The sequence below is a fragment of the Maylandia zebra genome, linkage group LG13 (assembly GCF_041146795.1).
Source record: "Maylandia zebra isolate NMK-2024a linkage group LG13, Mzebra_GT3a, whole genome shotgun sequence".
NCBI lineage: Eukaryota > Metazoa > Chordata > Actinopteri > Cichliformes > Cichlidae > Maylandia > Maylandia zebra.
The window spans coordinates 3306644-3322967 of NC_135179.1; the positions used below are offsets into that span (position 1 = coordinate 3306644).

At 40.6% G+C, this 16324-nt stretch overlaps 1 protein-coding gene across 2 annotated transcripts in view; it reads right to left on the minus strand.

The window, feature by feature from the left end:
• Positions 1-16324, minus strand: part of hectd2 (HECT domain containing 2) — a 59174-nt gene that overhangs the window by 20614 nt on the left and 22236 nt on the right. For both annotated transcript variants that reach the window (XM_004570636.5, XM_004570635.4), the window contains exons 9-14: positions 15053-15201; positions 14838-14961; positions 12663-12759; positions 12413-12520; positions 9891-10023; positions 5615-5703 (exon numbers count right to left, since the gene is read on the minus strand). In XM_004570636.5, the coding sequence (XP_004570693.1) occupies positions 5615-5703; positions 9891-10023; positions 12413-12520; positions 12663-12759; positions 14838-14961; positions 15053-15201 (700 nt within the window). The remainder of the gene's footprint in view (positions 1-5614; positions 5704-9890; positions 10024-12412; positions 12521-12662; positions 12760-14837; positions 14962-15052; positions 15202-16324) is intronic.

Genomic DNA, 16324 nt, shown 5'->3' on the forward strand with positions numbered 1-16324 from the left:
GAGGGAAACGTGCAGAAGGTTCAAATTTATATTCCCAAACCCAACAAGAGCACTTCTCTGTTGGAGGAACTGCCCTCTGGGCCAGCAGCAATATTAAATTATATTTCAGTAACAAACATTTCACTTTTCATTAAAAAACCTGATCCGCCAACGGAGAGAAGCATGCAGCTAACACTGCAGCTCAGATGGAGGCGAGAGCGTTTAATCTGTGCCGAGCACGAAGCTCTCAGACACACACTTTCATTTACGCAGTGTTGCGCACATTTACAATATCTAATATCACAATTAATCTAATTAACAAAAGAACAAATTTATTTCTCTTTTGTGCAGAGCAAACGTTACGATGTCAACCTCTGTGTGTGTGTGTGTGTGTGTGTGTGTGTGTGTGTGTGTGTGTGTGTGTGTGTAGGTGATAGAGAGTTCACGTTGTGAATGTCACATGGTCATACAATTTTTTTCTTCATTTTCTATGTGAAGGGCGGCGGCCCTACACACTCACAAACTGCTCACAGCTGCCGCATGTGGCGACCAGATGTGGTGTAATTGTGCGTGTAGGTTGAGAGTGTGTGCGTCTGTGATGTGAAGACCACTGTTACAGGTAGGTGACACACATGTATGCAAATAAATAAATCGCTCTCTGTGCGCACACACACACACACACACACACACACACACACACACACAGAGGCCCCAACATGAAAACAAACATAAACTGGACCATTAGCGCAACCATTTAGGAGGCCATTAAGAAGTCACACACACACACACACACACACACACACACACACACACACACACACACACACACACACGCACGGCACCTTAAAGCATTTAGCAGCCCTGGTTCATAAATCTACACTTTATGGGACAGGCATGAACAAAGCTGTCTCCCTCTGTCTTTTATCTCTTTATCCACCTCTCCTTACTCCTTACGTGCCCACTCCGTTTCACAACCCCTCTCCATCCCTCTCTCTCTCTCTCTCCTTCCTTCTTTTTGCTTTTCTGGTCCTTAAAGTCAGAGTTTTCTCATCGCCGCCGCAACCTAACGAGGCACAAAGTCACATGTAAAATCTGCAAATTAATTCTGCTACTGATAAGTTTTTCACACAGGAAGTGCTGGATAAACGAACAGGTTTTATGTCACAGCTCGTCACAACCTTGACGAGGAATACTCGGAGCACCGCGCAGCATCGCTGCTGCTCTGTGGTAACTTCATTACAAAACACAGATCAGAGTACGTGACGACTAACACAAAACTTTAGAGCTTCAATTAAATTAGCACACACCAGCTGACACAGAGGCCGCCTCGTGGAGCCGCCCCCTTCGCATGCTGGCCTCCTTACACAAAGACTCTCAGTCTGCAAACAATCTCTTTAGAAAGGTTTACAGGGTGTGATGATGGCAGCAATATTAGGGCTGAACAAAAGATGTTTTGCACGCCAAAGCCAGGGTTAGAAAATGCCGTTTTAACTCGTTCACACTAACGATTCGGTTTGGCCTCTCCCGTTCGCCTACATCTCTGCTCTGATGTTATCCTTATCCATGCAAACCACATATGCACATGACTGCTCGATCACAAATCCTCCTGGTTATGAAGTCCAAACCCAAAAAAACAAAGAAAACAGAGAAACAAACAAACAATCATCATAAAAAATACAGATTTGAACGCTTTCACTGGGATGCAGCTGATCTCCAGTCCAAATGAAACTGAAAATGTTTTTTGTGTTAGTTTTACATAATTTCTTCTTGCAGACGTTTATGATTTTTAGAGCAATTATTGTAATTATTACAACATGGTACCAAAGGTAGAATAATGACATTCTAATAGTTTTAAGCTAGATATGATTTTCCTCCAGTTATTAATTATTCTCTTTTTTGGTCATTAAAAATAATATGATTAGTTACCACATATGGATCTTTTTTCACCAAATTCAGGCTTAAATAATCAGGAAGCTGTCCTCGGGGGATCCCCGTTCCAGGCTCTCAGGAACCCGCAAAGACTGTAAGGATGTGCCCGTTGGTCTGCACCATGCGACAAGGTGAAAAATTTAATTTTCAGCTCTTATTTTTATTTTCATCATCGCTCTCCCCCTCTCTGTTTGTGACACACTGTGCCTCATAAATGTGGGGGCTAAGTAAGTGGCTGACGGTCGTTACTCTGACCACCTCTGCAACGTGGTTTTCACTGTCTGTGTGGCCAGAAACAAAGACTAAACACAACATAAGTGAAATAATGATCTGAGCACTGATGAATTAGGGATGTGAAGTAAAACAGCAGTTCCATTAGTCTTTGTGACTGTTAATATACACACAAAAAGATTTTTAAACAAAACAAGTATGTATAGTGCGTATAAAAGCACATGTAACTCAACAGCTGATGATTTTACACACAGAGCGCTGGAAACATTGCAGCTGGACTTTATTTCGGCCCCGTGTTCTGGCAGATAAATTGGGTTTCATCTTTCCACGTGTTCATCTCTCTTTCTCATCAATGTTTATTCCACTTTGTTTACATCTGTTTATATTCTGTCATTTCATTTGACATCCCCCCACTGCACCACTTTCCTTTTCACTTATCTCCCTCTGTTTAGTCTCTGTTACACACTCTCTCCCTGCCCTCTGCCACATATCCACAATGATACAGTGCTGCCATGGCGACAACACAAGAACCAGGGAGACAGATAAATTAGCTCCCAGCACAGACACACATGTGGAACATGCAAAAAACACCCAGCAGCAAACACACATGTGTAAGTACACAGATTTCCACTTCTTTCTTCTTTTGCTCACTCACTGATTCGACAACTGCACATTTATGTTTCCCTCATTACAGAGGACTCGTTTACTGAAGACCTACTCCGACCTTAACCGCCGCTGTAACCGAAAACTGCCTCATCCCAAAAATTTACGTTTATGGGAACTTAAAGTTGAACGCTGGATCCCCAGTGTGCGACTCAATAAACAGATTTATGTTCACACACACACACACACACACACACACACACACACACACACACACACACACACACACACACACACTCACTAACCTGGCGAGGAACGGCAGCTATTAGGTTATGTAACCTTTTGACAGTTCCCAGCTGGCTAGTAACTGAGCCCGAAGTGCTGAATCATTTTCTGGCCACATATTACACACACATGAACTCTATGAACACACACACACACACACACACACACACACACACACACACACACACACACACACACATACACACACGCGCACATAAACTTTCATTGAGGAGAGAAGAATGATAATAATAACACAGGGAGGCTGTGCTGTGCATGAATGTGTAAAAAGTGAGTGAAACAATGCAAAAATATGCAGGTCCGTTTTAGGTGGGGCCGAGTCAAAATGAAGGAATGTCCACATGAACTGAAAATATTTTAAATTGAGTGAAAAATTGAAGCTAATCTCAGCCCTCCGACTGGAGAACAGGCATTTTACATTTCTGACCACCTGACTATCATTTCCTTTTCCTGCACGTGGCAACTTTCAAGCTACACACGGTGCAGTTAGCTCCAACAGCCTGAAAGAAGGTGGGAAGGTGCAGCTGCCTGTAGTCAGAAAGCTGTCGGATACAATGCAGTAAAAAATGTATTTAATTTTTAAAGTTCACATTAACACACTAACACCCAGTCTTGTAAAACAGCATCCAGATGGATTTACTGTATATAATACTGTATTCACATTATTTATTTATTCATTGTAGTTGAGTTTAATAGGAATAAATGGTGTGTTGTATTTACTGTATTTAACCCAGACTGCAATCCTTCCCTGACCTTAACTAAAGTGCTTCTGTTGTTAAAACGTAACCACAGAGGGGACTTGCAGTCCCTGGCCTCTGCTCCCACCATCCACCACATCCACCTTCCTGTGACTTCTGCGTACTTACACACTAACACCCAGTGAATGGAAACTATGATGCTCGCGAGTTAAACTCAGACGGCAATTATGTGCCTGAAAACTCAGCGAGTGGTTGAGTTGATGCATGAACAGAATTTGTAGAAGACAAAGAAGTACATTTTGTAGTAACTCTATTACAAAACTCTGCAGAGCAGACAAAAGGGAAGAGAAACTGGACCAGAATCTTTGAGGACTGGGTGCCAGTTAAAGGAGCCAACATGTGATAATGCAGGAAACATAAAACCTATCATTAGTATTTGTAATGCATCTGCTCAGAGGATCGTGCTTTATGTTCAGAATTGTCATTTTTGTGCTGGTTCACGTTATGTTGTTTTAACAGCTTGCTGTTAAATTTCCTGACCTGAAACTGAAGACAAATGTTAACTTAATCTTGTTCCAGATTGACCTGTATGATGTTAACTGTGGATGAATGAAAAGCTTGTAGTGCGTCTGTACTTGTTGCACTTACATAACAGCTACCAAAGGCCGCCTATAGCCCGTGAGCCACACTTTGAGAACCCTGAAACAGCAGGAGCAAAACAGCTGATCTTTGGTGCGTTTCAGGCTGAAGCAGAAGGATAAGTGATGAGCTTCACTGCTGACTGAACGTTTGCATTGACTTAATGACACAGACTGTATATAAAAGACAGAAGTAATGATGTCACAGTTTCAATAAAGCATATCATGCTTTATTGCCGGTTACAAAGTTGTATCAATAAGACTTCAAACTAGCAGCTGAACCAAAAACTCATGAAGGAATTGTTTACTGAGGTCACAGATTTACAACTGGAAGGCAAAGGAAGCGCCCCCTGCTGGCCATTATTATAACTGGGCTGATCATGTAACTCATGTACTCACACTAACAACAAATATGACTCAAACCTACTGAGAGGAGCACTACAATCATTTTCTCATAAACATGCAAACAATCAGACTTCCTTTTGCAATGTAAGACGCTGCCCTCTGCTGCCCAATGAAAAGCAGGTTTAAGGCAATTCTATATTAGGCTGTGTCCATTTTTGGTTTACAGTCTGTGATAAAAACATACTTTTTTAATATCATTTATTATTTAAAAACACACAAACCTGCTGTGATTCTATTTGTATTTGTTATGAAGCTCTTCGCTGAGGTCTTGTTTTGGAAAAATGATTCTGACCACGTCGATTCAATTTTATGTGCTGCGCTGAAAAAGCCTCCACAGAGCGAGGCGTATTTGTTACATGTGCAGACCCACGGCCTAAACACACACATTATAGTATCTTTTTCTCCTTTGCGGTTTAAAACAGAGGAGTGTTTGCTACGTCAGAGGGGAGTGCACGAGGAAAGCTCCTGTGTGTGGTTATTTGTGCCCGTCTGCACATTACACGCATTTATAGTCCGACCCTCCCAGAAACTCAGCAGTTTTGTCTAGAGCAGAAAAGCAGATGCTGTGAAACTGCTCTGCAGCTACAAAAACAATGAAAACGCATTAAAACGCTAACGTGGGAGGTGCTAAACAAACTGCTCCGATGCACGTTCATTAAAAAAAAATATATATATATATTATTGTCCTTCTCTTAACTTGAACCGGATAACGTAGGCAACCTCGTTAGGCTCATTAGGACCTCCAAAGAGCTCATTTATAAAGCGCTTAAACAACATTTAAAGCTTGCACATACCCTGATGTTTGTTGTTGTTCTTCATAAAGGATACAGTCCCGACCAACTGGAACTCAGAGTAGTTGTCACACTTCCAACTGCTGAACCAATGGCAGCGTGAGTCCTTCATGTAGGTAAACATCCCTAAAAAAAGAAAGTACTACATTTAGATTGAACACATCTCTTTTATTTAATTCGATACATTTGATTGGTAGAAAAAAGGATACAGGAAGTGATGAAGGCAAAAAAAAATAAAGAGGAAAGGTCATTTTTACGACAAACAGAGGGTCTGAAGAAGAAAAGACAGAAGAAAAAAGACACCTGGTACATGTAGTTGGACTTTTCCCGGAATCAGTGAGTCCCTGTTAAATTAAAAAGTGTCCACCCAACTGTCCAAACTTGGGGGAAAAGGGATTTAGGTTGAGTCGAATTGGAAAGTAGCAGTAAAACTGCACTGAAATCAAAAGCACTGCTGTTACTCTGAACACAAGCGGAGATAGAAACCAAACAGCGCGGTTTGGGAAAGTGTCGACTGGACTGCCCTGCAAGTTGAAATGCGAGGCTGAAAGAGTGCCTGGTTCATCACTGAGATCACTGAGCTATATCAGAGTTAGAGGTTGGTTCGCATCTTCCCCTCATGTGGAATTTTAAATGCACATTTGGAATTTGTGAGAAGGGGGATCAGAGGGTGTGCACCACCTCCAAGGGAATTGTGGTTCTCAAAGGGTGACCGCCTCTGCAGTTCAGCAAGCAAAGGACACTGTCCCCAACTTCCATCAATGTTGTAGAGGTGTGTCAACCAGGACAGTCCAATGGCATCAATGATGTGATTACATCACTGCTGCAGGTGTAATGTGTAGGTGTGTACATAGCACACGCTTCTTTAGCCTCCACCTGAAAAGCTTTGCTGTTTCACTGCTGATCTGCTGGATGTCAGTCACATCACCTCTTTTCTGATTAGAGTTTCTCTGCAACTGCAGCACCTTGCTGACGTCCTAAGCATATTAAATATTTAATTAAAATAAATAAATCATTTTAAAAAAAAGTAACACACAAGTTGTTGAGACTCGAGCGCTGCTGAAACTCTTCCAGCTGTGACTGAAAGAAACAGCAGCAGTCTGTTCAGAGTGGAGACTCACATCTGGACCACTCACATCTCTGAACACACAAAATGGAAAAGACCTCATGTATAAAAGAGCCTGTGTGTGTGTGTGTGTGTGTGTGTGCGCATACACCTGTCTGTGTGCAGCTGGGTGTGTGTGTGTGTGTGTGTGTGTGCAGAGGTGGGGATTTCCCTGTGCTGCTAATGAGGGGAACACAGCTTTCATTGAGTGTGTTGCTTTGGGCCGACATCCCCCTGGCACCGACAAACACAGACGACCGCGGAAAGATGGAACGACGATGGAAAGAACAACTTGACCAGAGCGGAGACGCAGAGAGCAGAAAACGCAGATGCACAGGCAGACGCTCGCTTGGTTCCACTCGAGTATATTTTATGCAAATTCCAACATACTGAACTACAAAGGCTGAACGGACGCGGCCGAAACTTGGAGAAAATGCTATATCAATATTGTAAAAAGGGTTTTTTTGCCCAGACGTGATGTGAGAATCATTTTGCAGTTAGGGGAAATGTTGGAGCGGCAGTGATGGAAACACACTTGTTGAATTGAAAAATGGAGGAAGAAAGGCTTGAGAAATGTTTTCCTCACAATTCACAGAAATTCAGTTTGGACTGAGATCTAAATGATTTTTGTTAACCACCAACTCGCCACCATTTGTGAAATGTGCAACTCAGCACAGCGCAGCTGGAAAGCGGTGAATAAAATAACTGTTTGTGATAAGTGCGTTCAATCGAGACTTCACATTAAAGGATTTTTTACTGTCTCCCCAAAAGAGCAAAACCAACAATGAAAGTATGGCGCTATGAAGCACTGTGTATGTATTTAAAGGCTGATATAACCCATGCATCTGTGCACTGCTGTTCTCCAAGAACTATTAATAACACATGGCTGCACTATGCTGTGCGACATGCACTTTAATTACCACGAACAGACACTGCAGTTTGTCCTGAGTGAATCCCACACACACGTGTAGTAATCCACCACTGAAAATAGTCCCCAAAAATGTGCCGTTTCCTCAACTTTGTTTCATGTTTGCTTAAAACTAGACTTTCCAGCTGTTTTAGGAAACTGTTGAATCCTTTCCAAAGGGAAATATTTGAGCCCTTTACTTAAGATTTATTTATCCACATTACCAGCGGGCATGGAAGTGAGAGTCTTTCGCTGCGTTTCCACCAAAGGTCCACGTAATCTTAGTTAATGTGTGAAAACTTGCCAAGGAACTACAGGTTCCTTCAGCTGTTGGTGACTGTCAAACACAGACACTTATAAAGGAAAGGCGGAGCAGCCAGCAAGTTCAACTCAATTCAGTTTTATGTATCTGGGGCCAAAACACAACAGCAGGTCAAAACCCGTCAATACCACTGAGAAATAAACTCTATTCAATTCAATTCAATTTTATTTACACAGCGCCAAATCACAACAACAGTCACCTCAAGGCACTTTATATTGTAAGATAGACCCTACAATAATACATACAGAGAAATAACCCAACAATCTGAAAATATGACCCCCTATGAGCAAGCACTTTGGTGGCTCAGGGAGGGGCGGGGCCATCTGCTGCGACTGGTTGGGGAGAGAAAAAGGAAGACGGGATAAATGACATGCTGTAGACGAGAGCCAGAGATTAATGGCCTTTTTATAAGTATAAAAGGATGAGCAATGAATGACCAATTTAGAAGAATGTGAAGGTAGAAGCTAAACATGTGGAACGATGGGGAAGAGGCGGCCTTGGCCTTGAGGAGGTTGTTTGTTGCGGTTGCTGACGCTGGCTTGACCAAGTAAGACACTAAAGATATTAAGTGTGAAGAAGTCTACGCTGACAGTTAACGACTATAAGCTATTACACAAATACAATAATCAGTGTCGGAAAAGGAAGTGCAGGGATTGTTTTAAGCACAGCAGACAGTCACACCAGTCTCCCCTCTGCTGCAATTTTACAAACTGGACTACTTCAGCCAGCTTTAACAGGCATTATAGGCCTTAGAAGTACTCATCTTTCTCCAGAATCAGTGTTAAACTATAAGGTGAAAGTGATACCTGCAACATCACTCAAGCACTTCTTTGCATTACAGAGCTACTGGTTTCAATATGATGGGAGGTTCTTGGGTTTTTAAAAGAAGAGTATTGGAAAAATACTCATATTCCTATCATTAGAAATAATAACGGAGTAAACCCTCTTATGTCCAGGATCTCTCTCCGTCCAGTCAACGCCTGCCTGAGGCCTTTCCTTCTCATTTGACTGTATTTTCCGTTTTATTGCCTTTTTTGTGGCGAGTTCTTTCTTTTACTGAAAGAAAAGTAAAGTTTCCACAGTTTCTCCAGCTGTTCCATTGTCCAGCATTCTTGCTACTGGGGAAAAGTTGCCAATAGCTACTGGGAAAAAAACAAGTTCTAGCTGAGAGGCTGAACACAGAGCCAGTCAAAACTTGGGACACGCATAAAAAGCAAGGCTTACACTGAACCATCTAAATAATAATGGTGTCTTTATTCTAAAGCTGTCACATCGAGCAAACGTCACATCAAACACGAGCAACTTTACATGTGATAGTTTTACCGGTCGTTGTAGAGCCTAACGCAACTGTAACGAGAAGGAGTGACTTAGCCGTGTCTGGCTTTAGATTTGGAATAAATCGTGTAAACAGAGCTAAAGGAGTTTAAAAGACTGAGAGAGCAACACTGAGAAAGAGATAGGCACAGTGACAACAATGGCAAACAGAGATAATTACAGTCAGGCAGCCAGAACAGACAAAAAGGAAAAGAGAAACAAGAGAAGAAGACCATCATAATAAGAACTCTTCCAGACTGAAATGACAGCTAATTATACAGTTGCCAAAACCAACACGGGCCACTTTTCTCAGCCATCTGACACTTATTCCCGCTGCAGTTTCACTGACCCGAAAACTCACAAAGCACGTCCACCGAGGCCTCCGTCTAATAAAAATGTACTTTCCGTTTTATCCAATAAAAATACGATTTTTTTCCGCTTGACTTCAATAATAAAATACAGCTTCACTTTCCACTGACTTTGTATCAAACGGGATTTACCTTCCAGATTTTCAACCTTATCTGTTATTCTCAGCTGCTCCCTCGAGACCTATTCAAAGAAAAGCTTTTTTTCCATTTTTATGATGAAGGCTGGATTGTGGACACTCACAGCCCAGCAGCTCATATTTCAGTGTGAATGACCTCCAATCTGAAACCCTGACTCACCGTAGTCTGTGTGAAAGATTTGTCGGACGAGTAGCAGGAACCACTCTTTCGTCAGGCCGCCCATGTCCAGCCCCGCCTCCCCGACAAAAGTCACCCGCAGCTTCTTCTTTAGATCGCATCGCTTCCTCGTCAGCTATCGGCGACAAAGAGATGAAACAAACACACACACATTTCGTTTCAGTTTGCATTGCAGAAACACTTGCTGCAGAAACCTTTGTACCCCTTGGATGGGTAAGAGTTGCAGCGCCTGAAGCGTCTGATGTGGGGTTATCCTGGGTGACACGCCTTGGCAATATTGTGTCCAGCTGTTCTGCATGTGCTTTGTGGAACTGGTGTGTGATTGCTCTTATGGTGCCCTGTTTGAGATGCTTAAGAAATCTGGGGTATCAGGCCCATTATTATGGGTTATTTGGCTCCTGTAGAGCAACAGGGAAAGTTGTGCATTGCTAACAATAAGTCAGCAAATGCAAAATTGACAGACCAGTGGTTGCGGTGTCTGCTGGGATGTGGATGCTATTTGTTCTGGTAAAGAGAGATATGACAAAAGCAGCTGATTTACTGGTCCATCTACACTCCTACCCACATCTATGGTCATGATGAGGGAAGAAGTTATGAAAGGAATTATGAAAACTGCAAGCAAGAGCCCGCAGAGGCACTTTCAGCTCTGCTTCCCAGACTAGGTGAGGAGCTCAGTGGTTCAGGAGGTGCTGAGAGTAAAACTGCTGCTCCTCCACATCAAATCAGACCAGCTGACCAGGTGCCTCTGGACGGCTCCTGTGGAGGTGTTCCAGTCACACCCAACATGGGAAAGATTCCAGTGCAGATATGATGGAGAGATTATGGTTCTCTTCTGGCTTGAGAACGCCACAAGAGCTTTAGGCACAGGTCACCAAGAAAGAGGACTGGTCTGCTTAGACTGCTGCTACAGACAGAAGCAGTAGAAAATAAGTAGATGCGGAAATATTTTCTGGGTAAAAAAATGACATCCTCTGCTATAATTTCCCATAAACACTGTTACTTAAGTTGCTAAATGGTTTCTTCAAATGAAAGTATGAAAATGCTGTGATCATGTATTCCTCAGTGTCTGCAGACTGAATATCTTCACAGGGACAGACCAGCAATTAAAGACCAAAATGAAAGACATTTGGTCTGAACCTCACTGCAGGAAGAAAATAACATTTCACATAATTTAGACTTGGATTTTAGTGTTTATCTCAGATTTACGGTTACATTTCAGATTGACGGAGGTTGAGGGTGACACATGACTGCAAAACATTAAAGGCATACTTGCTGATCCTCATGGCAGGGTCTATATATTCACTGGCCGATATTCCCAGTATTCCCACATCACAAGTTTCCAATTTTTCCCCCTTGCTTAAAACAACATTTTAAGAAACATTTTGGTTTTTGGTTGTTATCACACTCTCAGATGTCCTAAAAATCCCAGTTTACACCCATGAGCTTCTCCTCAGTTCCTTCTTTTTTCACGATCTTTGCTCAGTACTTCAGTGGAGAAGGCACATTAACACATCTCATTTTTCATTAAATGACGCTGAACCTGCACCAATCTGTGCTTGTGTATTTCTAAAGAACATATTGTTTTCTGATTGGCTTTCTGGTATCAACTAAAATTGCATTAGGACATTTAAAACACACTAAACATAAATTCACAGTGTGTTATGGCTCAAGGTCACTTCAGATATCTGCATATAAATATGTGTAAAGATAGTAGACAAAGGATGAGTTTTTAGGGACATGAATGTTCCTGGTTTGTCTTAATTTTAATAACCAATCATGTATGAGCAGGTACTGACCAGGTAAACATGGACAGCAAAAAACAGAATGCATTTACCAAAATTCAAATTCAAAAACACTGGGCATTGTCTAAAGAGGACAAAAGGTTTTTATTAGCTTTTTCTAATTTATTAACGATCATAAACTATGATTGGCAGACACATCAGGAAGTCTCGGCTCAGACAGCTGCTAGCATTTGTGCCCTTAGTTTGTCAGCTGATGGGTTAACGGGTTCTCAGATTTGTTTTTAGAAATCAGAAATCAGACATAGTAATCAGTAATAGGTTTCCATCCAACTGCCATACATGTTATCAATTTGCCCCTGAATTTGCCCCTAAAAGGAACTTTCTACTAAGATTACCAAAGCAGCCTTTATAAACCACCAAAAATAAAGCATAAAGCACTAAAATCAGAGAAACTGAATTTAGAAATTCCAGTTCGCACTGGAATAAAAATAACTTTCTGATAAAAAACAGAAAGATATCATTGGGAATTTGCAGGAGATTTTTTTATCTTTCTTTTTTTAAAATAAATAATCATCATGGCAGTTGTTCATGCATTAAAGATCAGACAACATTCACATTATTTCTAATTAATAAACGCCCTGATGACACCAGTCTACACTGCATGCTTTAACTTGCATATTTCAGTTTAAAAAGTTTAAAAGATGTTTAAACGTCTTGTAAAATGATTATACATCAAAAACTGAAATTTGTGAATGTACTAACCTCATCCAGTGAGTCGCTGAGAAGCTGTGCTCGTCGTACTTTAATGTTGAGAAACAGAAGGTTCATGTCCACTCTCTGCCTGCGAGAAACTTTACTGACCAGACTTTGCTGTGAAGCAAAAACACAGAATCCTAAACTCAACAGACAAGCATTTGTTGCTCATATACAGCTTCAGCAAATCTGCCTGCTCTGTGTTTCCTTATTACAATATTTTAAGGCTGGAATCAGGCTTTGTTAATGTGCGACTCACCCTGGCCTGACTGATCATCTGTTGCTCCGAGTCTTTCTGGATGATGGCTTTCTTTACCACCGTCGAGAGGATGAAGGGAAACTGACAGAAAGAAAACCTGAAAAAGAGGAAAAAATTAAGAATAGTTAATAATTCTCAGGCAGAGTTTCTTAGTCTGTTTTTCTATCAGCAGTTTCATAAATATGTCTTTCTGTAACTGCATTTCTGACCAGCTTTCAAGTGTTTTCAAAATTCTATACTTTACCCTAATGAGCAGGCTCTGAAGTCTACACCCTCCAAGCCACATGAGCTCCACAAATCCCCCACCACACCAGCCAGAGGCTGTAAGAGCCGGTCATTTCAACTGTAAACTCCAGATCCATTTTCTTTGTGAGACATTAACGAGCCGTGACACAGCGTGAAACGAACTTCACGGCTTCTGCAAGTCTTTCCATAGTTCTGGATAAACTGCAGCTGTGGAAGCGTTACTTTATTCAGCTTTTGAGGAGATACTCAATTTCACTTCCAGGAATCTTCAAAGGGATGTTAGATGACTTGGTCATGAGTAGCACTTACTCAGGGTAATGTACTGTAATATGGAGGGGCAATTCTAATAGGAGCTTACAGGCAAGTCTAAAAATGTTTTTTTTTTTTTTGACAAAAATCAGTCATCACTGACTATATCATCAACCAATCATTACTACTATTCTGTACTATACTTTACTACACTACAAAGTAGTACAGCATTTTATGCTTTCTATTTATTGCTGAAATCTGGAGAGTTTTCAGTTCATACAAAACTAAACTGATGAAGATTTGAATAACAAAAGTGAAGTGAATCAGAGTCATTCAGGTTTTGTATTATTGGTCAACCAATCTGAATCCAGATGACATTGATTTAGTCTCTTATATAGAGCAACCCAGGGTTATGACTGGATTTGAATCACAAGTTAAAGTAGAGTATGTTACCTTTTTGGTATTTTCAGGAACATATCTTTGTGGAAAAGTTGTGTATCCATGAGAAATGAGCAGCTCTAGCATAACCTGCTACTGCAATCAACCATAAACTTGTTACGTAGCAACAAATCAACTACTCACATGCTGACTACCATATTCAGTGATCTACAAGAAAGAAAATAAATGCCTAGTTCATACAAAATTACAACAGGGTCTCGTTTGCGCCAGTTTGTCACCGAAGAGGTACGCCCCACCAAAATGAGAGATGTCAGCTATTTCATTACATGCAGTGGTGTAAATTTAATGTCAAAGTTTCATTAGTTTATTATGCTGCAGTAAAGATGCTTGATTTGAACAGAAATGCATCTATGCTAGCAAGAAATTATTCCTACAAATCTATATGGTAATACAACATATCTCAATCCATAACAACAAACAAAGAAAGAAATATTCAAAGTGTTCTGGTACCTAATATTACTTCAGTTATGCCTTATCAGCCTATGCATGCATTTAAAGCCAGACGTGGTCAGAATGGCTGGCTTTGGTGTCGACTACAGTAAGCCTTGGTCCTTCAATTTCTTTGTTATTTAATACTTGAGTTGGATGATACAAGCAGTCGTACTTTTTGGATTTGGTTTTAAAAGTTTGTTAGTTAAGATATTAGTTAAGAAGCCTGAATCTAATAATAAAATTGGTTCAAGCTTATGTGTTTTATAATTATATTTACATCATTTAACATTCATAGAATTACAGCAAGATGGTGCCATCTTATATGCCGTTAGTTCCACTACATTGTCAATTTATGGACTAAGAAAATGTTTGGGGGCTCGTCCGGGATTTTCACCAGGACAAGCCCTCTATCACACCCTTTCTATATGATAGTTTATATATATATATACATGTAAATATTTTAACCAAAAAGGTCATGTCCATCTAAAAGTTGATTATTGTTAAATTGCAAAATGACTCAAATGAAGTCCTGGAAGTAAAATGTATCCTATCGCCTTTGGTGCTCTAAAGAACGGTTCAAGTGAACACTAAATTTTGCGATTAAATTGAAAATCATGTTCAGCTAAATTTCTTGGCAGGTAATTTGTCCAGTATTGGCTGAAAGAAAACAAACCTAATTGCAAGATATGACTTTTAGATTTACTAATGATGCAAGCATCAGGATTTAGCAGGATTGAACCAGATGGAAAATTCATACAGTTTAATGTATACAGAAAAAACACAACTGACCTATTTGAGTTGCCATAGTTCTGCCAGCTCCTATAATCCTCCATAAAATCTATGTGTTCAAGAGTAATGTTGTAAAAGTCAGTGAAGGACATGATTGGAGGGGAGGAGACACTGTTGGCTGCATCTGAGGACAGGGAAACAAGAATAACAGTCAAATGTGACAGAAATCATCTGCAGCAGACATCGAGATGTTATTAGTTTTGCAAGAGACTCACTGAAGAGGCTGAGCACTTTGGTTGCAGAGGGAATCCACCAGGCGCACTTGGACAGAGGAGGAAATTCATCTGGTTCTGCTGGAAATAGGCGAGTGGAGATGAACTGCAGGAGGCGCTCTACCAGTTGTCTGAAACGCCTTGCAGACAGTCTGACACACACACACACACACACACACACACACACACACACACAGATACATGGAGTTAATACTGGTGGCTTGGCAGAGTCAAACTGCACCCTGAAATATACATGTGCACAAAAATAGATGTTTACACTTCAACTAATAGCAGCTTTGGAGAAGTTTGGTTTTTGGATCTGAGCAGAACTAAACAGAACTTCTAATTTGAAGCAGCTTGCTAGTAAATCATTACCACAAACAGCATGAATTCAAATGTTCCTCATTCAAGCCGAGAGGGAGACGAACAGAAGCTGGTTTACATTTGTGCTTTCAGGCTGTGTGTGATGTTTAAAGTCTTCTAGCTGGACAAAGTTTATATTTGGACAGTGAGGAACAATGTAATTAAATAAGATAAAGAAATTTACAAATTAATAAACATGCTTTTTTTCTATTGGAGAGAAGTTTAATATTTCATAAGCCCCATAACTATTAATCTCTTACTGTTGATTACTGTGTTGACATTGTGAAAAATTTCTTTTATACTAAAACTCCCAAACAAGCTTCCAGTCTTTGCTTTCACGTCCAGGGTTCCTGCACCATAAGGACTGGATCTAAGACTTTTTTTACTGCCATTCTGAATAAAACTTTGGACTACAGCTTGTTGGGTTTTTGCAAGCAGATTCTCAAACATTAAAACAAATGTGTCCTTGTTAGCATCCACAAAAAGCTGAAATGAGATTTCCATTCCATTCCCTTGCTCGTATAGACTATTTGAGTCATATGTTGCCTGGCACCAGTTTTAGTCATGTAGTATGTCACTGACAGATTCACCAAACGTGTTCTTAGCAAAACAATATATAATGAAAGATGACCTGATAAAACTTTTCTATGATGTTTTTCTATATTCAAGCTAAAGCAGATAATATGTGTACAGTAACACAACAGCAGACAACAACTACAATACATTAGCACACAATGTTGTAACTCGCCATGAGTTTTTTTTTTTTAACTATTTAACATCCGGCTAGTCACTAGCAGCCCACCTATGATTAGGGTAGGGTCTGGCTTATGTTGACCCCTTTTTTAAATATAATATAATGCCTATTTGGAACAGTCACATAGAAAAAAGATGCAACAGCTGATGTATGACTCT